General features: G+C 41.2%; 2 protein-coding genes across 8 annotated transcripts in view; one reads left to right on the plus strand and one right to left on the minus strand.

Annotated features, from left to right (window-relative positions):
- Positions 1-15,497, plus strand: part of WDR41 (WD repeat domain 41) — a 58,223-nt gene extending 42,726 nt beyond the window's left edge. Inside the window, exons 9-13 of the mRNA XM_066381717.1 lie at positions 742-926; positions 4,570-4,691; positions 8,735-8,823; positions 9,933-10,066; positions 13,390-15,497. Of these exons, the coding sequence (XP_066237814.1) occupies positions 742-926; positions 4,570-4,691; positions 8,735-8,823; positions 9,933-10,066; positions 13,390-13,542 (683 nt within the window). The 3' untranslated portion in view covers positions 13,543-15,497. The remainder of the gene's footprint in view (positions 1-741; positions 927-4,569; positions 4,692-8,734; positions 8,824-9,932; positions 10,067-13,389) is intronic.
- A 1,578-nt stretch (positions 15,498-17,075) lies between these two features.
- The window catches only part of PDE8B (phosphodiesterase 8B), a 297,791-nt gene continuing 288,710 nt past the window's right edge, over positions 17,076-26,156 (minus strand). For all 7 annotated transcript variants that reach the window (XM_066381713.1, XM_066381711.1, XM_066381714.1 and 4 more), the window contains 5 exons: positions 23,700-23,917; positions 21,463-21,583; positions 20,150-20,317; positions 17,803-17,932; positions 17,076-17,260 (listed from right to left, as the gene is read on the minus strand). In XM_066381713.1, the coding sequence (XP_066237810.1) occupies positions 17,151-17,260; positions 17,803-17,932; positions 20,150-20,317; positions 21,463-21,583; positions 23,700-23,917 (747 nt within the window). In that variant the 3' untranslated portion in view covers positions 17,076-17,150. The remainder of the gene's footprint in view (positions 17,261-17,802; positions 17,933-20,149; positions 20,318-21,462; positions 21,584-23,699; positions 23,918-26,156) is intronic.

Raw genomic sequence — 26,156 nt, forward strand, 5'->3', positions numbered from 1 at the left:
AAGCAGTACCACTGGCCCAGCATGGGCCTCAGTAAAGGTGATGGGATGTCACTGAGGTTGCCTTGACTTCATGGCACTTCTTTGGCTGTTTGATATGTAGAGAAATTTATAACAGTTTATCCAAGAAAGCTTTCTTTTTGTATTTCTTTGCCAGCTTCTTACAGGGAGGAAAATGGAAAACTGAAGCAAAAGAAAAAAGCAAAGAAAAAGAAAACTACAGAAAAGCCCTAGTACCTTTTTCCCCTAGTACTTTTTACTTTATAAACTTCCAGTCTATAAAATTATACTGCAGATAATAAGGGTATTTAGAAATCATATATGGAAAAGTAGGCTGGTAAAACTTGAACATGATATTGTGACAATCTGTTCCTGTACTGCATGTCTCCCTTGCTGAAGATTGTGTAGTTCTGAGAGGATTATGTTGTGCGGCTCCCAACTCTACTCTCAGCCCCGCTTCCTTGTCCCATGAATTTGAGTGAAAGGCGTGGTCATTTACTGGAATTATTCCAGCATGATGTATTCTTTGTTAACTAATTGAAATACAGTCATTATCACATACTAAATAAGTAAACTTTACTCTATTTCTGGCCTTTCTGTTCTATTAATTTTTCTGTTTTGCTCATTTAGGTACCTCACTATTCTTAATCTTGTGGTTTTATAGAGCATTAGTACTAGGCAGTTCGTTCATTTTTACCTGTAGGTAAAATGATCAATAATGAGGCATATATGAACTCTGCCTAGATTTGAGTTTTGTAACTGGCTCCCACGTTGGAGAGCTGATCATCTGGGATATCCTGGACTGGACCATGCAGGCTTGTGAACGCAACTTCTGGGACTCATCTCCACAGCTGGATACCCAGCAAGAAATAAAACTCCTTCAAAAACCAAATGGCATTGCTGTTCATCATTTCACATGGGATGAAGAGGTAAGAAAAAAAATCAAGAAAATATTTATAAACTTGTCTTTTTAAATAAGCCCAGTTTCTAATTTTTAAACTTTAATCCCATGATGGATGTAAAAAGGTATCATTTCTCATGTTCAAGTTGTGCTTTAAAATGTTCTGAGAGTTTTCAAAGATTATACCACTTGCATTTAAAAAAAGGCATTTTAACCTTAGCTCCTATACTTAAGGCAAGGGAGTGATTACATGGCCACAGATTTAAAAACTGTATTGAAATTTTGGATTGGATTAAATAATCCCATAATATTTGAGGATAATGCTTTAAATTGTTTTAAGAAACACTTTGGTAAAGAATAGATTTGAAGTTTCTGGTACATTTCCTAGAGAGGTAAAGGAAACAAAAAAGTTGAGTTTTGTTTTTTTAGTCTGCTAGCATCTAGGGCAGGGGTCTCAAACTCGCGGCCCGCGGGCCGCATGCGGCCCGCCAAACAAATTTTGTGCGGCCCGCAGACTAATCCACGAAGTTCAAAATATTTTGGATAAAATTAAGTAAGCCTAGGGGCCTACTTGTATTTTTCATTTCTCTAGCATCCTAGCTAGATATTAGCTTAGTTAACAGCAGTTGTGATGCGAACTACAGTTTCTGGTCGTTTTGTGACACTGAGTAAACTGCATGTACAATTGTGCTTGTTGTACTGATTTTTTTTTGTTTTCAACTGCAGTGAGAAAAGTGTTGCGTAACAGTTGCCTTTTGTAGACCTAGTGCGCCCGCCGACCGGCTGTGATCTTGCTCTGCGGCCCACATGCTGAGTTGAGTTTGAGACCCCTGATCTAGGGCAAGATGATTGTGTGAGAATTACTGATTTCAAAACTTTAAGCCTTGGAAGCGGTTCTCTTAAAGTCCCTGACATCTTTTTTGCAGTAAGAGATTAATACCAATGGATTAATGAATCCTGACTCAGAAAATGTATTTAAAGAGGAGTTACTTTCCTAAATGTAATCATAAGAAATGTTTATGGGGCTCTGGCCAGTAAGCTCAGTGGTGGAGTATCGGCCCAGCCTGTGGATGTCCCAGGTTTGATTCCCAGTCAGGGCACACAGGAGAAACGGCCATCTGCTTCTCTACCCCTCCCCACACCTCTCTCTCTCTCTCTCTCTCTCTCTCCTCTCCTCTCCTCCTGCAGCCATGGCTCAATTGGTTAACACAAGTTGGCCCCAGGCACTGAGATGGCTTAGTGACCTTCACCTCAGGGGCTAAAATATAGCTCAGTTGCTGAGCAATGGAGCAATGGCGCCAGATGAGTAGAGCATCACCCCCTAGTGGGCTTGCTGGGTGGATCCCAGTCGGGGCACACATGGGAATCTGTCTCTGCCTCCCCTCCTCTTACTAAAATTAAGAAAAAAGAAAAAAAAAGAAATGTTTAAGGGTTGTAACCTTTGAGGTGTTGCAGGAAGCTTTTATTTCACTTTATTTCATGCATTTCTATACTGTTTAATATTCTAATCATATGCATGCTATTTTTATACATTTCATAAATAACATTCTAGATGGGGAGGATGTTATATATATATTTTTTGTTTTCTTTCCACCTCTCTTACTTTAAAAATAAAACAATTGGGTAAGACTAGGATACAGAATACTAATATACCCAAAGATTATTTTGTTATATCCCAACTTTATTTTGAAAAAAAATTTAATATATAATGATAAAAAAATAAGGTTTCAGAAAAGATGGGAACTAGATTTTTAAGAGTTGTAGTCCTAAAATTATATATATATTCTTAATTTTCTTTAAAATATTTTTCATTTTAAAAAATGTTTAAAAAGTTTTATTTAACATCTTTTTTAATCTTAAAATTTTTAATTGACTTATTAACTATATACTATAAATGCTTGCTAAAACATTACTCGGTTTTCCCTGATTTTCCTTGTGTTAAAGGACTTTCTTTCTTTCTTTCTTTCTTTCTTTCTTTCTTTCTTTCTTTCTTTCTTTCTTTCTTCTGGGGGGGGTCATTCCATATTGATAACAGGTGATTGATAGAGTGACTCTCTTGACTCACTGCAGTCTGAAAGCTCATTAATTCTCTAGGTGTATATATAATTTTCTTTGTCCCCTTGGATAAATCACTTAAACTCTGCACAGATGTCCTGGTCTATGAAACTAGTTTTTGAGAATTCTTTGTATTGAATGCTACCAGTAGGTCACTAGATCTTAGCAAGTTGACTAGCTGTTCATTAACAGCCCTGGCACTAGTCCTCAGCTTCTATTGCTAAATGCAGAATACCAATTCTGAGGGTCAAGGGGATCATACTGGATTTATACTCTGGTAAGCCCTGGGGCCATGCTTTGGTCCAGATACTGTAGATCTGAGTTGAGTCTGTGGCCTCTGAGGCTACATGAGAAGAGTTCAGACAACAGAGTGGCACTTTGAAAGGTTACTTCACTGGGTACATAATGAATAAGAATGAATGCTTCTAAGACAAGTGCCACCAAAAGTCTGTCGACTTGCAAAGTTGATTTCAGAACCTAGCTGGTGTGGGATGAGGAAAGAGCAAGGGACTGGAGTAACATGGCCTTGAGTCTAATGACTCCCTGTCTCAATTTTTTGTGTGACTTTTAATCTTTCAATTTTAACTTGCTCACCTAGAAAATGCCAATAATACTTGCTTTTCTTAATGAGATGTTGGAGGCCAAAGTAAGATAAATATTGGTGAAAATACTTTCAAAATATTAAAGTTGTTTTAGTAAAAAGGCGTTTCTAATACTACATTTGGGGAAATGGTTTTGTAAAGCCTTCAGAGGGTCTTAAGATGACGGTGCCACTAACAGAATAGGCTTTTTTTTTCTTATTAATTGAGAGGCAGGGAGGCAGAGAGACAAATTGCGCATTTGGCCCAACCCAGGATCCACCTGGCAAACCCCCAGTGCTCTGCCCTTTTGGGGCTGCTGCTCCATTGCTCAGCAACTGAGCCATTTTAGCACCTGAGGCAAGGTCATGGAGCCATCCTCAGTGCCCAGGGCCAACTTGCGCAAACATTTGAGCCATGGCTGCAGGAAGGGAAGAGAGTGAGGAAGAGGAGAGCAAGGGGTGAAGCAGATGGTTGCTTCTCCTGTGTGCCCTGACTGGGAATCAAATCCAGGACTTCTACATGCTGGGGAGCTGCTTAACTGCTGTGCCAACCCACCAGGGCCAACATAGGCTTCTTTTGTATCCTTTAAAGGTCTTGATTGTTTAAGATTTTGAGTGCAAGTAATTTTGCTCACATTTTGCAGGCAAAAGTAACGAAAGAATTTCCCCAAGGATACAGTGTTATGAGAATGAAAACTTAGCCTGTCCTCAGCAACTTGTGCTGTAGGGCCAATCCACCACCACAGCTCCTTTCTCTAGCTGTCATATATCAGTGAGGAAGAAAGTGAGGCTAACGGGCGTAATATACAGAGCTTTCTTTGTATTAGCAGTTGTGTCCTTTCTACCTTCTAAATGCTGAGCTTTCCTTTGTGACTGAAATTTTTGGACTTCAGAGGGCAGCACAGTAATTTAGGCTGAAGACTAGGAATAGAGGAAGGTAACAATGGTTTTCTGATGTCACACCAGGGCTGGAAATCTATTACACTAGGTAATGGTAAGCACGAGTTTTATGCCCATTTCTGAATTCTCCCCCCAGAATGTATTTGCTGCAGTTGGAAGGGGTTTATACGTGTATAACCTTCAAATGAAGCGTGTGATTGCCTGCCAGAAAACTGCACATGACTCCAATGTCCTGCACATTGCCAAACTTCCAAACAGGTACAAGCTCCCATCTGTTCTGCAGCAGATGAAAGAAATTCATAGTTCCAAGGCTACCAATGCAATTTCTCAAGCGGCAAAGTTAGCTGCTTTGTGGCTTGACCTGCTGTGTTCTTTTCGAAATGGAGAATACCATGTGGCTCTCTCTAACAAAAGTGTTTGTGGCAATATATTACAAAATTTACAAGAACTGTGATTCAAATGAATTACATTTATTTATACAGAGACAAAGAGAGTCAGAGAGAGGGACAGATAGGGACAGACAGACAGGAAGGAGGAGAGAGATGAGAAGCATCAATTCTTCGTTGTGGCACCTTAGTTGTTCAATGATTGCTTTCTCATATGTGCCTTGACCAGGTGGGGTGCTACAGTAGAGCGAGTGACCCCTTGCTCAAACCAGCGACCTTGGGCTTCAGGCCAGCGACCTGGGGCTCAAGCCAGTGACCATGGGGTCATGTCTATGATCCCACGCTCAAGCCAGCAACCTTGCGCTCAAGCTGGTGAGCCTGCATTCAAGCCTGCAACCTCAGGGTTTTGAACTTGGGTCCACTGCATCCCAGTCTGACTCTCTATCCACTGCGCCCCCTCCTGGTCAGGCATTGAATTATTTTTTATAAGAAGAGATACTTTAAAATATGGTATTTATTTAAAAAGGTAAAAAAGACTTTTGGACATTTACTGTAAGGTATTTTTCCCCGCCGAGAAGGAAGGAAGAGGCTAAAGCCACAAAGTGTGGAATAATAAACAGCTTTATTGAGTACAGAGCGCACACCCCACCCGGCAAGGTTCCCTGGCCCCGAGGAAAGAAAGATGGAGGAGATGGAGGCTAGGGAAGTTGCAAAGATTAAACCGCGTGGGAGATATTTAAAGGGTCCCTCTAGGGAAGTGGAGCTACTATGATGTGGTAAAATTTCACTGGCTGGCAGACGATCGCTTCTTTCCAAATGGTTCCTGGGAAGCTTCCTTTGGCGGGCTTGATTGTGGGCGGTCCTAGCCAAAGTGGGCGGGTCTGAGTTCCCCACATGACCATGCCCCATTATCCACCAACCTTACATTCTGACCTTTTGTGTTAAATAGAAAAAGGGGCGCCATTTATTCATCTGGCTACTTCCTGCTGAATAGGGGCGTCGTGGGGAGGGGGAGATCAGAAGGTGGTGGCTTTGAGGGGTGTCAGGAGAAACATCTGTGTGGTCGTGAGTTGAGAAACTTTGCAGATGCGGTCCTGTAAGGATTTTAAAAAAAAGAGAGGAGTAATAGGGGAATTTGCAGGGTCCAGCCTTTTGGTGAGCTGGAGATGGATGAAGTCCAGTGGTTCCGACTGCCAGTGGTCCTGTAAGGAGGCAAGCTTGAGGCAGAACTGCATGTCAGGAGTGGCGTAAAAAGGGGAAAGGAAGAGGTCCCATCCATTCCCATAACCAAGACCTGTGAGGAAACTAGAGATCCAGAGTATAAAGGCAAAAACAGAGAAGGCAGCCCGTGTCCACAAGAAATGAGATGGACTTACCCACTTGTTGCAGAACCCTGGGTTCTCCGAGTCCAGACCGTGTCCTAGGAGTTCAAGCGATGCACCCACCTGGCTGGATTGGCCTTCCATTTGGGCGGCTTGTCCTCCACGTAGAGGCGCTGAGGAAAAAACCTGTTGCCCAAAGGGGCAATCACTCCACCAGTGACTGGGCTGCTTGCAGTCAGGGCAGGGCTCAGTGGGCAGCTGCAGGCAGGGGCCCTGCCGGGACCAGTGGTCCTGCTTGCCACACTTAAAGCAAGCTGCTGGTGGCTCTGCTGGTCTCAGGGTTGCCACAAGAGTTTGGGTTTGGAGCGTTACCTTCTGCTGCATGGGGGCCTGGCGAACAGGCCTGTTTCTACTAGTTGGGACCGTTAAAAACTTTAAATGCTGTGTTCACAGGTTCCGGATAGGGGTTTGGGGGATTGCGAATAAGAGGAGGGGGGCTCGTGCGGAGCCCGGCACCCAGATCCTGCAGGAAACGCTGAAGCCAAAGGCAGGACAGGGCAGGAACTTCCTGTAAGAAAATTGGGGTTGGACGTCCTGAAAACCGGTGTAAGAGCCAATGCCAGGCTGAGAAAGGCCTGACGGAGGAGAGACTTGAAAACCCAGTGAAGGGAGGGGCCCCTGGCCAGCAGGGGAGGAGAAAGAGAAGGTAGTAGATGGCGAATAAGAAACAGGTTTTTGCGAAGGGTGGGGAGAGAGAGTTTGGAGTCCGTGGAGAAGGAAAGATTAGGAATGGAGGTTTTAGGTGAGGTTTCTCTGGTCAGAAAAAGGGCTGTGCGGTGGAACAGGCAGCACAGAGATTAAGGACAGGTGCGCGAATAATTAGGAGTCGTGTATGTAAGAGATCTCCAATCAGTTCCCAGCTTTTTTGGCGATAGTTAAATTGGTGAGGGTGTTAAAACCGAAAGTCCCTTCAGGAGGCTAATTGAGTGGGTTCTGTGGCCTGGCCACAGCGGAGAAGAAGAACAGTTTCTTCTTCCTTAGGGAGGGAAATTCCTGTGCCCTCACAGCCGCACTCAGTTCTCGGAGTGGTCAGACCTGAGCATTAGCGTCCTAAAAACTCAATGTCCAGCCACGGATGAAAGTGGATGTGCTTGGGGAGGTCTCCACAAGCACACGCTCTCTCGGACGGACGGAAAAGACTTCCCTGACGTAGCTACGGTTTCGGACAGGGAGTCTCGGAATAAAGAACTGAGAGGAAAGCTGGAGGCAGGGGACTTACCGCACCATGTGCCGACGTGGGTTGGAGATCGGAGATCCTGGTTCTTCTGGTTCTTTCTCGGAGGGGAGGAGAAAGGAGCGGTCCTTGCGGATTTCTAACTCCTTCCGGGTTTTCAGCACCAAAATGTAAGGTATTTTTCCCTGCCGAGAAGGAAGGAAGAGGCTAAAGCCACAAAGTGTGGAATAATAAACAGCTTTATTGAGTACAGAGTGCACACCCCGCCCGGCAAGGTTCCCTGGCCCCGAGGAAAGAAAGATGGAGGAGATGGAGGCTAGGGAAGTTGCAAAGATTAAACCACGTGGGAGATATTTAAAGGGTCCCTCTAGGGAAGTGGAGCTACTATGATGTGGTAAAATTTCACTGGCTGGAGGATGATTGCTTCTTTCCAAATGGTTCCTGGGAAGCTTCCTTTGGTGGGCTTGATTGTGGGCGGTCCTAGCCAAAGTGGGCGGGTCTGAGTTCCCCACATGACCATGCCCCATTATCCACCGACCTTACATTTACTATGTGTTAATTTTTCTATTTATATTTTCCATAAACACATCTTTTTATCATTGTTTGTTTATGCTAGAATCAAGTGGAAGTCTCCTATTGTCCATGCTTACTAAGTAAGGACTTGCCTCTCAGAGTAAATTTGGCTCCTGAATTTTTAGGGAGGAAATTATATGAAAGGAATAGTACTATTTTCTGTGCAGGCTATTTTCAGAGTCAAAGGCACCCTGAGGCCTGACCAGGTGGTGGCGCAGTGGATCGAGTGTCGGACTGGGATGCGGAGGACCCAGGTTTGAGACCCCGAGGTCGCCAGCTTGAGTGCGGGCTCATCTGGGTTGAGCAAAGCTCACCAGCCTGAACCCAAGGTCGCTGGTTCGAGCAAGGGGTTACTCAGTCTGCTGAAGGCCCATGGTCAAGGCACATACGAGAGAGCAGTCAATGAACAACTAAGGTGCCACAATGAAAAACTGATGATTGATGCTTCTCATCTCTCTCCGTTCCTGTCTGTCTGTCCCTGTCTGTCCCTCTCTCTGACTCTCTCTCTGTCTCTGTAAAAAAAGAAAAAGAAAAAGGCACCCTGAGAAGAATATAGTGAGAGGAGATGAAATATTTATAACATCTGAGCCAATGTAACAATATAATAATGCATGTCTTTCCTGAAGAGTGCTTTTACTTTGCATGTTAGGTTGTGATTTTTATTAGCTCCTGCCATGAGCTGAATGAATAAAAGTGATTGAGGGCTCCACCGATTTCTTTCACCACAAATTCAGCGTCAGCCCTCCATGGTGCCGTCTTTTCATCTATGATTTTCTGTTCTGACAGGCAGTTAATCTCATGCTCAGAAGATGGCAGTGTACGCATTTGGGAGTTACGAGAAAAACAGCAGCTTGCAGCTGAACCTGTACCAACAGGTTAGTGTCTTTTCTCAGAAAGGCAGTCTTTCTTTTTTTCTCATATGAAAGATAGAAGAAAGGTATTTATGTATAATCACAAGAATAATATATAGCATGCTCCAAAAAGGCATGTTTACATTAGACATATGGTAATTGGGATCTAGGATTCATATCTTAATATTGCTTTAATATAGAATTGCCTGTTTAATCAAGTCGACTAGGATTTTATTGATTTTTAAAAAATTTTATTGATTGATTTTAGAGAGAGAGAAAGGGGGAGAGAGAGAGACAGAAACATCAATTTCTTCCTGTATGTGCCCTGACCCAAAATCAAACCAGCAACCTCTGCATATGCAGACAGTGCTCTTAGCAACCAAGTTCTCTGGTTGGGGCAGATCTTACTCTTTTGAGGGGAAACTTATTTTCCGGTAATGTGATTGACCAGCCTAATGAAGTAATTATTCATTTATGTTGTTTATAATTGTGCCTGATACACAAACAGCTTGTAGGGTCAGATGTCATACTAAAGTGTTCTTTCAGCCTTGAAGCATTATAATTAACATTGAACTCAATTTATGGAAAAACACACATTTGTGTTTATATCATAATCTCATGAACTCTTTATTTTCAGGTGTTTGGCTGGTAAAACAAAATCCTAGTTTGTTAGCAACCTTTGCATGAGAAATCAGATGCTGGTACCCCTGGAGTTTCTTCTGGTTGCCTGCAGTATTAGGGCATTGTTTGGGGCACTCTTGTTCCTTTTGGTCTACCCTTGTTGATAGATTTGAGCTGTGACCCTTTTTTTTTTTTTGAACACTCTATTCAGGCCTTTTACTTCTCCAGTTTCATTCTTAGTGTCTATTTGTCATGTTAATACAACCTTCACCAGTGGCTGAGTAGGGGCAATAAAGAGAGATCAGCAGCAAACCTGGTTAACTAAGTAAGAGGAAATGAGGTAACATGAAAAAAACCTGACATAGTGCTGGTACTATCCCTTTAGCCCTTGACTAAAACAAGTGCAAAAGATCTTAAAAAAAAAAAGATTTTATATTTCTGATCTTATATTACTATCATAAGGAAAGAACATAGTAATTTTGAAAATTACTGAAATGATTGTGTCTTTCTAGGTTTTTTTAACATGTGGGGATTTGGAAGAGTGAATAAACAAGCCAGCCAACCTGTTAAAAAGCAACAAGAAAATGCTACTTCATGTTTGCTAGAGCTTATCGGAGACTTGATTGGACACTCATCATCTGTAGAGGTTTTGTTTTTTTGTTTGTTTTTTAAATTTTATTTAGACAATTTAATGGGGTGACATTGATCAATTAGAGTACATAGATTCAGAGAAAACATCTCCAGATCATTTTGACATTTGATTATGTTGTATACCCATCACCCAAAGTCAGATTGTCCTCTGTCACCTTCTATTTGGTTTCCTTTATGACCCTCCCCTCCTCCCACCCCCTTTCTTTCTTCCCTGCCCCTCCCCCTGGTAACCACCACACTCTTGTCCATGTCCATGAGTCTCAATTTTGTGTCTCACCTATGTATGGAATCATACAGTTCTTAGTTTTCTCTGACTTACTTATTTCACTCACTATGTTATCAAGGTAGAGGTATTGTTTTTAATAGGTATATAAATGTCCAGGGAATTCATGCTTTTGTATCTCACTGCTCTTCATTTAGTTGGTCTCATAAAGACCTATACTTTCTCTTACCTATGGGATTTTGCAGAATAGAAACATGGCATAGGATAGATTGTAGTATGTGTGATTGGGATTTCTCTTTACAGAGAGATATGATTTGAGGAACTGAGAAATGTGTTGCTTCTAAAGCAGCAATTTTCAACTCTTTTCATCTCAGGGCACATAAACTAATTACTAAAGGTCTGCGGCACACCAAAAAATACATGTATAATTTTGATTGATTCACATAAGGCGGCTACTGTTGTATTGGCTGTTGTCATTTTTTTAATTGACAATATAAGGGAAAAGAGGTCAGTGCACCTGACTAAATAGATACTGTGTTTTAAAAATTCTTGTATTATTGAGAACAGCGGTTGAAAATTGTTGTTCTAAATAATGAGCTTATCATCATTATTTATGAGATGAAGATAAGTGACAGTGAGAACAATGTGACTATATAACAGCAGTAAATAGAGGATGCAGATATATCTATATCTATCTATCATTTATCTATCATCTATCGAGAGTTAGCCTTACAGAATCTAATTCCAAGGGCCTTCTATCATATTCATGAATAGAGCACTGTTTTACCTCCCTTTGAAGAATATTAATTGTCAGTTTTAGTAAAACTCAGTGTTTTGATTATCATTATGCAATAAGAAAATTTTAGTTGAGAGTTATAAAATGCATACAGTTCTAACTTGTGGGAATCCAGATACATTCATATTTCCTGTAGCACCATTGCCTGTAATGAAGGGATAAGTTTAGCTGAGGTGAAGAGATGATTGGAACTGATAATAGTATGAGAACAGTATAAGCAAGGCCCCAAATATTGACTTTCTCAGATTGTTCTTTTCTGTTTCATAGCCAGGGAGAAACAAATTACCTCTCATTTGAAAGTGCATTTATGTTTGGGAGCAGAAGCACCACACTTGTTATGGAGTATTTCAGTCACTATACTAGACAGAGGAGTTTACAAAGAGATATAATATATATTTGCCCTTTTAGATTATACTTTAGTAGAGAAAAAGACTACAGAGCTAATAAGCTGTTAATCTAGACTTTTTAATGTTGGCCCAGATGCATAGCAGACAGTGCATATTCAGGAATTAGAGGGAAATGTTTAGTGTAAGATATGGGACTTGAAACTTGAGCTGAACCTTGCAAGTTAGGTAGGACTGATGTTCCCAGATGTTGGGTACTCATCTTTGCTTTTCTCTAACAAGAAGCCCAGTTGTTTTGTTTTGTTGTTTGACTCTGTATTTGCTTGGCTGTAGTATACTTTGGGAGGGGTGACGCTGGAATGTGAGACACAGAAGGGCAAACATAGGATCTACTTGGGGTCAGGGAGCAGGTCGCTTGGCTGGAGTACTGGGTTTCTGTGAGCACACGCTAGTGCAGGAGACGAAACCTGGAAGAGGAGTTCTGGGTTAGATTATGAATGCCCGTGAATGTAAGGTGAGGAGTTTGGACTTTAGTTTTTAAATAGTAGAAATCCATTAAAGGTTTCTCAATGGGGAAACCTTCAAAGTGGCACGTTTGTCATAATTTAGAAAAGCCAGATTCTAAGGGATTTCCTGAGTAAGAAGTATTGATACTTGACTTTTTTTTTAAGTACCTCTGGCTTCATTGAGAAAATCTATGCTATCTCTTAGGTACCATCTCCTGAATTTCCTCATTCCTTTTATTATATTTTCATCAGTAGTCTCTAATTTAACCCCCCTGTGTTCTGAATTGTCTTTTCCATGTCCTGAGGAATTTTGTTCCAGTATTTTCCCCCCTTCACTCCTACATAATCAGCTGAGGCCTCATTTTGCTATCTTCAGAAATGTTTAAATTATTTCAGAGGAAATGTACATCCTGTTGTTTATTCTCTTCTTGGAGCTCATCTTTTTATGAGTTCATTTATCTTCTCTCTGATGGCAACTCTGCGCTCAATAATATTCGTGCTGCCTTCTCATCAACACTCCGTTTCCCTGTTGTTAGTGTCCCCCTATTCATTCACTTGGTATGACCTTTATTTGGAGAGGTATATGTTTTTGAAGCCTCTGATAATTGCAGTTATTATTAATCTATGTTCCCTTTTTCGGAACTTCAGTGGCAAATCATAGTTTGAACTACGTTATTACATAGTACCTGATCACATAATCTTTAACCAGTGTCCTAATTGTTTCAGCTATGATTTGATTTTTACAATTGAATTAGAACCTTCTTGAGGATAGGGGCTGTATATACTATCCTATTATGGAGTGTCATAAAGATGACACTCCGTAAATGCTTATGGATGGAGTTTATTGCCTTTTACTTACAGATCTGAAGCCAGTGTTTACCTTATTATTTATTTGGTAGCCATTTGTGTATAAATGAGGCAAGTTTAAATGATTAATAGGTCTGGCATGACTTATAGACAAAATCCTAAAACTAATATTTGAAGAACAGTATGGTAAAATTCAGAAGATACTTCGGGAATTCATGCACAAACAGCTGTTATAGTTCTGTAATTGAGCAATATTAAAGTTCTGATTATTAAAATAATAGATATTGGTCTTAACAGGGGGCCAATTGCGGCACCATTTGGTTGCTCTGCTACCCCCACCATGAAAGCTGGAATGCCCACTAGTGGGCGGTAGGGACCAGGCTGACCAGCACTGCAAAAGTGGGTGGTTTTTATAAAAAGTTTGACTACCCCTGGTAGTATTTATATTTTTAGTATTTATATATTTGCATGTGACTATTATCAACACTTAAAAATAAAATTCCTCATGGAAAATAATGTGGAGGTTTACGTTCAGATCCAAATATGTCTCCAAAGTACACATCTTACAAGCACAGGTGTTGGTCTCATTTGGCCACTTTTCCTTGAAGTTCCTATACTCAGTAGTTTCCCATTTCTTTACAGATGTGTCTATACTTTGAAGATCATGGACTAGTAACATGCTCTGCTGATCATCTCATTATTTTGTGGAAAAATGGAGAACGAGAATCTGGATTGCGCAGTTTAAAATTATTTCAAAAATTAGAGGACCATGGTGACTTATATCTTGCTGTCTAGTGTAAGAATTTGGAATACATGTACATCAACCTTGAACATCATATAGAGGGCAGTACTCTGAAAAAACCATTAGCATATTAATCACTTCAATGTGTAATGTGGTGTTTTTCCTTGTACTTTATAAAATTCTGATTGAATTTTGTGGGCATGCACATGAGCAACAAGCTGCTTCCTAGGTGTGAGTATACCCACTAAAGAATGTGCCACAAGTATTGTAGCAGTGAGTTTCAGATCACAGTACAAATATCTGTTGATACAGAATTAAATTATACCATAGTGTCCTTACAGACATTTAAAAAATTTCTATGCTTTAAAAAAATTTTTGCATCAGAAATTATGAATTTATGGTTAATGAACATTGTACTCAAAATATCTTTGTTTAGTATATATTACCTTTAATTAAATGCTTACTCATCGTTAGATTTTTAAAAAAATTTGTGTATAGTTTCCCAGGGAGGTAAGGCCTTGCATTTGTTAGCTCTATTCCTTTATCATCTCTAAGCGGCTTTAAAAAGAAATCTTAGAGCTGGAATCAGAGGTAAAGGTTTCTATGACTACCATATGAGGAAAACCAAAATGTTCAGCCATTTGTTTTCATTTTTAATGAAAATAGCTTATAATGGTGAAATATATTAAAATTTGTTACCTTCATTACTGGGTAGGAGACTATGACTAGGAAAATTAGCACTCCCTTTTAGCCAGAAACTTGTTGTTTGTGTGGCATATTTGAGAAGTGGCACAGTCAGCTCTCTAATCTTACATACTGAAACTGGAGCATGCTTAGTATCCCAACACTGGGAAGACACGCATTCTGGTCTGAATGAATCAGGTTGTTGATCAGTTTGATTAAATATCTCAGAATCATTGTTAGGCTTTTAATTTTCCTCTATAGATGGACTTTGTTACTAGCTACTCTTCTCTTCAGAAATTTTATATTAGGTCATGAGTTTGTAAAGTTGTTTTCTGCATATAAACCTCTATCTCCAATTTCAGCTTTGCCATGAGAAACTATATACTATATCTAGAGGGAAGTCTCTAACTAATTCACTGGACTTGGTTTTTGCTTTCATGAATACCCTGATTTAGAAGTATATGGTTAGAATTGAGGTCAACATGTATTATGTGCATTTTTTTTTTCTATCTTAGTGTTTTTTCAATGCTATTATTTGCAAGTAACACTATGTAGTGTACCTTATTACCTCATTTTCTGGCTGTATTCATAACACAATCATGAGTCTAAACTTCGTCACATTGTATCATCCCTTTCCTTTATCTTCCTCAGGTGGAGTGAGTTCTGACTGAACTGGTGATCCTTGCTCTTTACCCACAAGACTAACCAATCCTGACTGTGAAGGCAGTCAAATTTGAAAATCTTAAATTGGAAGTAAAGAATGAGTTAAACTATAGGGTCATTTTGGTCCAGGTAACAGTGTTTTCTAACTATTTCTTCTAAGTAGTAGTAATAACATGACTTCTCTCTTTATTAGTATTGCATTTTCCTAAATTAATATAGCTCCCCTCAACACAGAATGTTTTAGTAAACAACTCAGGATAAGAGGCAATTATAATAGTTAATACCCACCTAATACACATACCATCTGAAAGACTATATTTCTAATAAAATGACTATTTGGAGGAAAACATTATTTAGTAAGGTGCAGAGTTATGCTGAAGCTTTAGTGCCTGGCAATCTTAAAGCATTTAAGTTAATATGAAATTAATTGGACATTCAACTGAGTAACATTCATATAGAAAATGTGAGACATCTGATAAATGTTTCTTACTTGCCAAATGGAACTGAAAGAGATGGTCAGGAAAAGGTTGTCCACACCTCAAGTAAGCTTCTGAAGCATAGGCAAATTATTTAGCTCCTTAAAGTGGGATTCTGACATCCCAAATTTAATGTGTTCTGCGAACAAAGTATATGACTGATGAAATAAAGGACATTGAACTGATATTTTGAAATTGTGAAAATTCTAGGCCAAAGAGGAGGTAAAATAAAAACAGTTGTTAGAAATGAAAAATGGCTGTAGGAATTTAGTTACAAGTAGAGTATTTCACAAAAACATTTTCATCACATTTATATAATGCAACATTACAATACAAAGCTAACTGCTGTCTTGACCAAGCAAGATCTCTTACCAACTAACAAAAATAATGTAGATACATTTCTTTGCATGGGATTTTCATATACGTTTCCATTTTTTGCTACAAAATAGAAAAAAACATTGGCACATTATGTAGTGATAAGTTATTTTTTCTTCCCATATATGATATTAATTCCAAGTGTTCTGCATTCCAATTTTTGTTTGAAAAAACGTAACTACTGATTCAATTAATTCAGTCTCTGTTGATACATCTTAAAAATATTGCATGGAGTACAGAGAATTTAAAAGACAAATGAAGACACTTTGTTTACTGAGTTTTTAATATTTATAATAAATAGAGAAGAGTTGGCTTGGTAAAAGAGAAAGGAAAATTTCAAGTCTGACTTCATGTAGATCACAGAAAGTTGTGAAAAGAGCTGTATAAAAATATGCACTTGTGCTTTTTCTAAAGCACAACAACTTTTAGCAAACAACTAATAGTACTTACTGTTTCCCCATATATCTATTTTCTGACATATTTACATATCTTGCAATTTTTTTACATCATTAAAGGAAAATGGCGTGATCGCAAATATAGATAGGTTAAAAACCTCTGAACCTTGAAACTTCCCCATCCCTCCCCAAATATATACGTATAGATGATACATGGTACAACACACTCGATTGACTTATATCCAGAAAATTGATTGCTTTCATAAAACTTTTAAACAGCAAATATATATAAATTTTTTCTTTTTTAAAAAAAGCTTGTCCAAGGGCATTCAGATTTAATGGCTTTTATATCACACTCACTATAGTGCCTTGTGATTGCCTCTGTTAACCGGAAATATGGGAATCTCACAGAGTCCCCTAAAACAACACTGTCACTCCTTTCCCCATGGGGGGGGGGCTTTCTGTTAAGTTGAATGCATTTTAGCTACACTGGCTGCTGTTACCAGTCTAGAGAAGGCACTCACCAGGCCTAGGCTGTGTTCTAACTCAGATGTCATGCCATCTGTCAGAAGAACCACTTAGCCATGGAGGCAGTGAAGTTAACCAGTTTATTAATAACTTGGTCCCAGTTGTTTTGCTCATTTTGTATAGTTTTTTTCCTTAGATTCTCTTGAAGAAAACAGTCAAGCTAGAAAGTGATGGTGGCTTCTGTGGTAAGATGTGACGAGCTGAGCTACTAGGTCATCGCCCAGGGAGTGGGCAAAGAGGCACCAAGTCTGTGCTGCTTGTGTCCTGCTAGTCATTCAGCTCCACGGTTGACGAGGGCACAGAGGATGACAGCAGGGCAAAGGATTTTGTCTGTTGCTAAGTGATTGTATAAGGAAGATATTTTTCTTCACGGAACATAACTTTCTGTGAAATTTGGGGCTTAAATGATTCAAGGTCAAATATTAAATGTTAGCTCTTTGACCTATACTTTTTTCATTACAAAGGAAAGCCTCTCATTTATACTGCTGTGGTTCACCATGCCCTTTGCAGGTAAGAGGCCCCCTTCTCCCCGTCTTGACTTCAGCTGTCAGATGGAAGCCTTAGACTTCTGCACTTCAGGCCATCTAATGTCTTCCAGTGTTTGTAGTTATTGGCCAAGTGCTGCATCAGGGCTGGCAGGTGTGCAAAGGCTGAAAGGACATAAAAAGAATCAGAAGAAGCCTGTTAAGTTAGATCCCAGGAGCACTGATAAGGCTGGGGCTCTGTGGGACAAATTTGGGGTCAGAATTAGAGAAGTACCCTAGGTTAGGCCTTAGGCTGCAAGTGAATACACAGCATCAGAAGGATAAGTCATTAAGTACTAGTTTCTGAAATACAAACAGGTCCTTTTAATTAGAAATTGAAAAGCCATTACCAAAAGAATCTGTGATTCAGAGTAGACTTTTAATGTATTTTGTTTTCTTTCTAAACTTCTGGTGATAGAATAAAACTGCAGTAAGATTTGGAAGAGATAGAGACTTGTTTATCAATATATCAAGCATCCATTGAGTCTTTTGTGCACAACATTCGTGTCAGGTGCTAGAAACACAGAAAGCGCACACATACCCACCATACCTGGTCACAAACCCCTTTTTTTAAAAAATAACATTCCATTTATACCTCTGTGTTGTTGAAGGTAATCATTATAAAGGATAAATATTTTGTGTGGATGACAAAACAGAATTTATCTTACCATCCCAAGCATCAAACATGTCTGTTATGAAGTAGTCGATGAAGGAGATCTGTGACTTGGGAATGCTGCAGGTGTTCCGGTCAAACACTGGCATCACCACGGGTAGACCCTGTCTCTTCTCTTCATCGGTCTGTAAGATACAGCACTGTCACAGGCTGCAGCATACACAAGGAACTGTTACAGTATGATCTAGTTTCTCAGAACAACCCTGTGGAAATGGGTCACCATTCAATTGTATATGTGAAGAAACAGGTTCAACAAGGTTCTGGGGCTTATATAAGCCAACTACCTGAAGAGATGGCAATAACTAAATTCAGGTCTTCTGATTCTCAAGTCTCTCATGCTATACCACAGCCCTCCTGAAGCATTGATCATTTCAGGGTTCATACCCCCTTTTCTGAGATATATTTTCATTATTGCCAGGTCAAGGACTATTTTCAAAGTAATACTAGTAACACTAAATAGTAGCACAAATATACTAATTGACATTTACACTGAGGGTACAGAAGCAATGATGGGTAAAACTGCTGATCCTTCAGAATGAATCAGGGAACTGGCAGCAAACTGTATCACTAGTCATTGTATTATTTACTGCTGCATGCATGCAGTTTAAAAAGAAAGCCAGTTTCACTTAAGAACATATTTATTGAAGCAGTAAGAAGTATTAGTCTTACTGAGTTTGGATCTTTGAGTATATGTCTTTAATATTCTGTATGACAAAAATGGGAAGTGCACAGAAAGCCCTGTGCTGTGCCAGATGATGTTGGTTGTCTTGAGGAAATGTATGTATGCAATTCAGCTGAACTAGCCTTTTTTTTTTATGGAACACTTATTTTTACTCAAAAGAATGACCAACCATGATCAAGTATCAGATATGAGTATTATGTAGTACGCTCAAGGAGTGTGAGAATCTTGAGTATTTTGCACATTGGAGTTGTATGTTTAGATGCGTATGGTTGTAATTCATTGAGCTGAACATTAAGATTCACATTTCCTGGTGGTGTGTTGAGCCAGAGGCTAGCTGATCAGATGCCTTGCTTGTAACTTGATTTTTAGATCACAGTGGCTTGTGAACAGTAGTTCATTCCTTTTTGGGGAAAAGAGACCTAAACAGGGAGCTTACGTTAAAGGATTTAAAGTGGTTCTTTCCTATTTTCCATCACTTACTTTGAGAATGACTAGGACAAGGATTTCAAGTCCTCTCTGTGCGTCCTGGGAAGCCCATTTCATAGCCTTCCACCAGCTCTGGCTCAGCGTGCTCACTTCAGGTCAGTTGAGCGGCAGCCTTAAAATAGCCACTGTTGTTCAAGGAGTAGTTGGGTGTTTCTTTTTCCCTCCTCTTCTTTCTGGCAAGCCCAGAACTGCCTGTCTTACTTTTCCTAAATTCAGGGCCTCTCTTCCCAGCCTTGAGAGCTGCAGTTAACTTAATGGGTCCTCAGCTGGCCTTTCCTGCCATGGGCCCTTTCAGACATCATCAGCTATTTACTAATTGCACCTCAGAAGTGCATTCCAGCATGTAGACAGCCCCCCCCCCCCCAGTGCATTATTTGTAGGTACTACTTTCCTGTTTATCTTTCTGCCAAATGTATACACATCAGTCCTTATAGCCTCTGCTGTGGAAGTAGGCCTGTATTTAAATGGCATCTTGCAGTCTACTACTTTCTGGATTTTTTCTCCTCTAACTCTTCCTCATACTGCCAAAGTAAACTAGATGTTGCTGCCCTCCTATATAAAACTTGTGGTTTTTCTCCTTAGTAACTTTGCTTATAACACTTTGTTCTCCCAGAAAGTCCTTTCTTTTACATTTCTATTTCTTAAAAATCAAACAAAACAAAACAAAAACAAGGAACCTCTACCACCATTTCCACAAAGCCCCTCTTATCTAGGGGAAAAAAATCTGAACTCTCATAGTGCTTAATATGTACCTCCTTTAGAGATTTTTTAAAAACCAATGTGTGGACCTATTTCTCCATCTCTCTTCTACTATATTGTGAGCTGCCCATGACTTATGTCTGTATTGCTTAATAATGTCTGTGTTCCCCATAATGTATCATAATAACCCCGAATGGTTGGATGATTTCCCCAGTTTTTGTAGAAGTGCAGAATCTAACAATTTGAGGGTGAAAAGGTATCTCCAAAGGCTGTCTATTCTTTTTCCCCTAGAAAAGCTTTTCTCAGTGACCAGCCACATCAGTCTTAAGGGAGCCAGAGATGTAGTCCAGGCAGGGGTGAGCCAGTTCCTTCCAGGGAGGAGTCATGTACTAATTGATAATGAGAATCCCCAGAGTTCAGTGACAAGGGGCCATTCCCAGAAGACAAGTAGAGCTCCCCGACAGAGGCCACGCACCTGGGCGAAGTACTCCTCAGAGACCCTCCCGGCCCATTCGATGCACAGGTCCAGGGGGCGGCACGGGTTGGCCACGTCGGCACACTTAATCAGCATGCGCTTGATCAGGGTTTGGTTCTCAGGAAAGTTCTTCCCGATGGGGCTGCCCTCACAGCCACTTCCCTCAGTCTGGAAAACATTGTCAGATGAGGGTCGGGTCAGGATGATGGTTTAGCCACAAGGGCTAAATGACTGGACATTAGATGGTGATCACTTGGGCATACTAAGGCATGACTATGACTCAGGGAAGGGGATTCTCCTGTCATTAGTCCCATACGTAACACCCTTATGTACTCGTTTAAAAAAATAACACCTCAAGCAATACAAAAACTTAAGAGTGTAAAGGGTCCAAGTTTCTGTCACCACCCATCCACTTCTTCACCTCCATCCTCTTCCCAGAGGGGACTGCTAATAAGCAGCTTTGGTTTAGTAATTTGGTATGTAATCTTAAAGAAGGAGATCTTTTCTCCCAGTTTTATCAGGAAATGTGTAAAAGCAGAACTTTATTTTTTAATCCATTAAAGATGGGGAAATAACACATACATGTGACCCTTCAATTGTTTCTTCATCTCTTCCTATTTATACCTACCTACCAGTTCCCTCTCTCCTGTGACCTTCTGTCTCACCCCTACTCACCCACCTCCCCCACCTATCCCTCCCTCCGTCCCTCCCTCTCCTCCTCCTCCTCCTCCTCCTCCTCCTCCTCCTCCTCCTTCTTCTTCTCTCTCTCTCTCTCTCTCTCTCTCTCTCTCTCTCTTAAGGCATATGTCCACTCATACTTTCCTGGCTACTCTTCTGAGTGGGTAGTAGGGAGTAGAACCATTATAAGCTTTGGAGGTCTAGGAGCAGCAGGTAGGCCAGGGCAGAAACAGGTGTGTTCAGCATGTTTTAAAAGACTGGCTGTACAGGTCCTGGCCGGTTGTCTCAGTGGTAGAGCGTCGGCCTGGCGTGCAGAGGTCCCCTGAAATAGCACTATTTATGCTAGTGTCCTGTCTGCAAACTCCTTCCATCAAACTCTTTGGACCTACCTCCCTTTGCCACCACTGATTTTATCTCAGGCCTTTATAGAAGGTTGGAGTTGCTGTGGATACTGTCAATCTATGCTTGCCCCCAAGGAAAAGGGGTGGCCAGTGCTTTTAGCCCCCCCCTTTTTTTTTTTACCAACTTTAAGTACAAAACCACCCTGCATTCAAGAGAGAGAAAATGCTTTGAGGCCAGAGTAGGCTTTAATGGAAATATATTCTGATGTATCTTATTTCATGGGAAATGCTTACCTCAGCTGCCATTGGCTTGTTGATGCTATTCACAAATTTGTTCACATGTTCAAAGTGTTTTGTCATCTCTGTTGCTAAAACCATGTCAATAATAGCCTGGCGCAGTGTTCGATAATGGTTCCTAAAATAACCGGAAGACAAAGGGCCTTGTTGACATCATGTCCTGAATTAGAACTTTCTGCTACCATTTCACCACACTTCCCACAATCAAGAAGGAAGCTGAGGACACAGAGTTAAGAAATGAGTGCAGATCAGAAAAAAAGTTTACTTGCTCATCTTGCAGTAAACCAGGACTTGTTGGCACTTCCATTTTCCCCAGTGACAAGTGACTCTTCCTCATATGATTTATTAATATATATTTAAAAAGTACCAGCCCTGGCCGATTGGCTTAGCAGTAGAGCGTCAGCACAGTATGTGGAAGTCTGGGGTTCAATTCCCAGCCAGGGCACACAGAAGAAGCACCCATCTGCTTCTCCACCCTTCCCCTTTCCTTCCTTTCCTTTCTCTCTGTCTCTCTCTTCCCCTCCTGCAGCCAAGGCTCCATTGGAGCAAAGTTGGCCCGGGCGCTGAGGATGGCTCCATGGCCTCCCCCTCAGGCGCTAGAATGTCTCTGGCTGCAGCGCAACACCCCAGATGGGCAGAGCATCGCCCCCTGGTGGGCATGCTGGGTGGATCCCGGTTGAGTGCATGTGGGAGTCTGTCTGTCTGCCTCCCCCCAAGCTTCTCACTTCGGGAAAATACAAAAACAAAACAAAAACAAAAAAAAATGTGCCTGTCACATGATAGGCACTTAATTTACAAGGTAATTCTACTTTCTCCTGGCAACATCAGAACAGTAAGGTGGAAAGATATGACAAATTCCTTCCCTGCAAGGCTGGCCCAGCACCCTTACTGCATTCAGTGCAACATAGTGATTCTGAGTGCAGGGAATGACCAGTGGGCATTTCGTCCTGTCCAAGAGGCTTTCACTTTGAAACATCCCTGGGTTCAGACATCCCATAATATTTATTAGGCTTTTAGGAATACATAAAAAACCCCACTTTATTGATCTAATAATTGTCTTATGGCTGTTGCCAATAACACTTTTTGCATTGGTAACTTAACTGGTCATGGCACATGGGGTTGGGTAATTGGGTCAGGGTTTGAATATTACAGAAGAGCAGGATTTATATTAGCTATGCACATTTTGGACAGGACCATATTTCAATGACCTTTTAGTGTGGATCACATGTCACCATGGATACTTTGGACAGGACCAAATGTCCTGTAAGGCAGAGAATTATTACTTTTTTTGATGATGGCATTGGAAGGATGTATTCATTAATATAGAAGAATGTATTCTCAATAAGCAATTCTCTAAATTACAATTAAATAGAAGTTGTAATGGATGAAGCAGCAACCATTCCCAAAATTACTGTCCAGTTTCTATGACTTAAAGAGCCAGAATGAGGAGCTGAATAAAATTGGCTTATGGAAAGAATTCTTTCTGTGACAGTTTTAGAAACAATCCTTGATACTGATGAAACTTATGTTGAAGGTAGGATAATTGGTTTCCATATTTCTAGAAACCAAACTATAGGTTCATGCTGACAGGTAAGCCTCGGGGCCTGAGTGAGCTCTGAGCCCCCTATATATACACTGCCCTCTCCCTAAGGCTGCACCCCAGCCTGGCGCTTCCGGGGGAAATGAACTGCCCGTGGGCGGGGCTGCGGCAGGAAGAAGAGTTGCTCCTGTCAGTTTCATCTGCCAGCTCTCACCGGAGGAGCCTGCAGTGGGGAAACCCGCTGCACCCTTTGGGCTCAGCAGCCCTGCTGGAACCTACCTGTAGAACACCATCCCCTCATGAATTAGGGTTTTAAGTGGCCAAAAGTTGAGCTGGGGAAAGAGGGAAGGATACATTGTTCTTTTGTTACACAAAAGATAGGATGTCTTCCCAGGGGGGCAAAAATATCTATACTTATTAGTAATACAATCAATATTTATAGAAGTACAGTGTATAAAACATTTTCATGAACTCATTGAAGACAATGAGATTTTAAAAGATGAAAGTCCGGAAAGTACAATTAAGATTATAAAGGCAAGATTACTATTTTACTATACGATACAATAGTACAACTATTCTCACTTCCCCTTCTCCTTTTCCCTAAGAGGAAACTAAGGACTTGGAGAAGTGAGGGAAACTGAGTAGCCTACTTATACTTCACAATCCTGAGCACAGGAGCTCAAGTACAACCAACCTGTCAATGTTCTTGAAAATGTTGCATTTGCTGTCCTTGACTGTCAACTGGAAGGCCAGGGCTATGTGGTGACTCTCCAAGACAGCGGTGTCATTGTAGAGCACAGCAAGTTCACTGCCTGCATTGCAGAGGAAAGAGTTGGTCCTTCCCGGGTGATCCACGTCGTGGACTGTGGCAGCAATCAGTGCTGCCACCTCGTCCAGCCGATCGAGGCTTCCCTGGGGTCAGGAGGCAAGGCTGAGCATTACCCACTGGATGTAGGAGAGCTTTACTCATCCTTGTCTGTCAGGAGGGAACAGGCCTGGGGAGTTGTAATCATAAGAATGGTCTTCTCAGCCCACTGAGCCTTCTCTGACTTCCTAGAAGCTGAGAGGCTGTCTAGGACACATGGAATCACCTTGCTGTGCTGTGAATTATCTAGAGGGACATAATGGATACCTAAAGTTTTCCCCCAGAGGCCATTCACTCCAGTTCTGCAGGAAGGAGCAAAACGGGCCTTTTTAAATACCTGCCGTGTGGTATTGCCATCAGTCTCTTCCGTAAATGGACAGAGCAGAAAGGGGCCTGTGATCACAGATAGTACTCATTTGCATACTTCTGAAAAGATTCTTTGAGAGTATGGCAGTAAATGGCACAGATACAACACAACTCTTCACACAAAGGTAAAAGGATTAGAACCAAGCAGTATTAGAGGATCAAGGGTGAGAAGAATTTCCAAGGAAAACTGAGGTGAAGGGGGCTTTTGCCATTAGCCCTAGAATAGCAGGCAGTAAAGGCAAAAGGAGAAACCCTCTCTCTAAAGCTTCTATATAATTATCACAAACCAGAGGATCAGGCGATACAAATGTTCTCAGCTCATAGCCTTAGAAGGTAGTTATCAAATGGGCTACTGTTCTGTAAGAGACATTGTCCTTTATGAATTCATCTGATAACCATTAATTGGATGCTTACTGGGTGCCCAGCTGCCAGGCAGAGTCCTGGGGCTACAGTGGTGAATTGTACTGGTGTCTCTGCACTAAAGGAATTGGTAATTGTTGGTGAAGGCACAAACTAGGAAAATGAGAAAATAAAACAAGCACACAAATAAAAGTAACTTATTGTGATATATGCTAAGAAAGAAGACACGGATGCTTCGAGCGTATAACCACAAGGCCTGCTATATAGTTTAGGGCAGCATTGTGCATTCCAGGTTCCATGGTGATGGTGTCTAACTCTGTGCTGTCTAGTGTGGCTACTGGACACCTGAAATGTGACACTTCAGTATAACTGAAGAACTGAATTTTTCATTTTATTTAATTTTAGTTCAATGTTAATAGCCACATGTGGCTAATCGCTACTATATTGGATAATGCAGGCCCAGAGGGTAGGCGGGGATGGCTTCTCTAAGCGGTTTTTATGCTGCAGCCTGAAGGATGGATAAGCAGGAATTAATGTAGGCAAAGTGGCAAGGGAGAGAAGTCCAGAGAGAAAGATCAGCCTACATGATACTCGAGGTGAAACATAAAAAGTGGTTTATTCAAGAAATAGAGTATCACTGAAAGGCAGTGAATGAGAGGAAAGGTAATCCCCAAAATAAGGCTGGAGAGCTGGGCATAGTATTTGCTATTCCCAAGTTGCTCTCAGGCTATGGGAAGAAAAATGACTCAAATACTAATAGGTAAGAGTGAGTCTGAAGCTCAGCCCTGAAAGCTCTCCCTACCAGAAGGGAGCCGTTTCCACTCCCACTGCCAGGCCCGGCCTGGGGCTTGTGGGCAGTCCGGCTCGGCTCCGTCCACACACGCTGTCTCCTGAACAGGGACAGCAGTCAGTGCTACTCTTTCAAGATCTTTTCAGAGGTTGATTCGATAATGCTCAGAGCCAGCAAACTTCCCGGTCCCTTTCTGCTGCTGGTCAGGAGAGGCCATGATCACCTGCAGTGCAGAGCTGCCCCAGCCTGTGCTCCACTCTCACTGATTCTACCTCTGCAGTGCGGACCCATGGGGCCCTCAGCTAGTGCACTTAGAGTAGGTTCCATCTTGCTTGGAGTGTGAGGCCAATTTTAAAATTCTCCAGTGAACTAGATTCATGTATCTGCAGGAGACTACACAAATAGCAGTAGGGGAGCCAGGCTTCTCCTTCCAGCTTACACTGATTTAGACCTGGTACTCTTACAAAATGGTACCAACAATAGGCCCTTCCTGCAGTGCTGGTGGGCACTGTCTAACAGTGTAATGTCCGATAGGAAATGGGGTGGGTGGCAGTAGGACTGGGCCTTCTCAACAGTATGTGCAGTGGGGCTGTCTGTGGAAGAAAACTCCTCCACTAGACCCACTACAGGAAAAACTCCAAACCCTTGGAGGTGCAGAGAGTTCTGCATATTTTGTTCCCTTCTTTGACCAGCAGGAAACGATTTGGATCATATGAGGCAGACTGGCTAGAATGGACTCCCTTCTAGATCAGCCTTTACAGTTCCCTATC

This window comes from Saccopteryx leptura, chromosome 4, assembly GCF_036850995.1.
Source record: "Saccopteryx leptura isolate mSacLep1 chromosome 4, mSacLep1_pri_phased_curated, whole genome shotgun sequence".
Classification (NCBI taxonomy): Eukaryota; Metazoa; Chordata; class Mammalia; order Chiroptera; family Emballonuridae; genus Saccopteryx; species Saccopteryx leptura.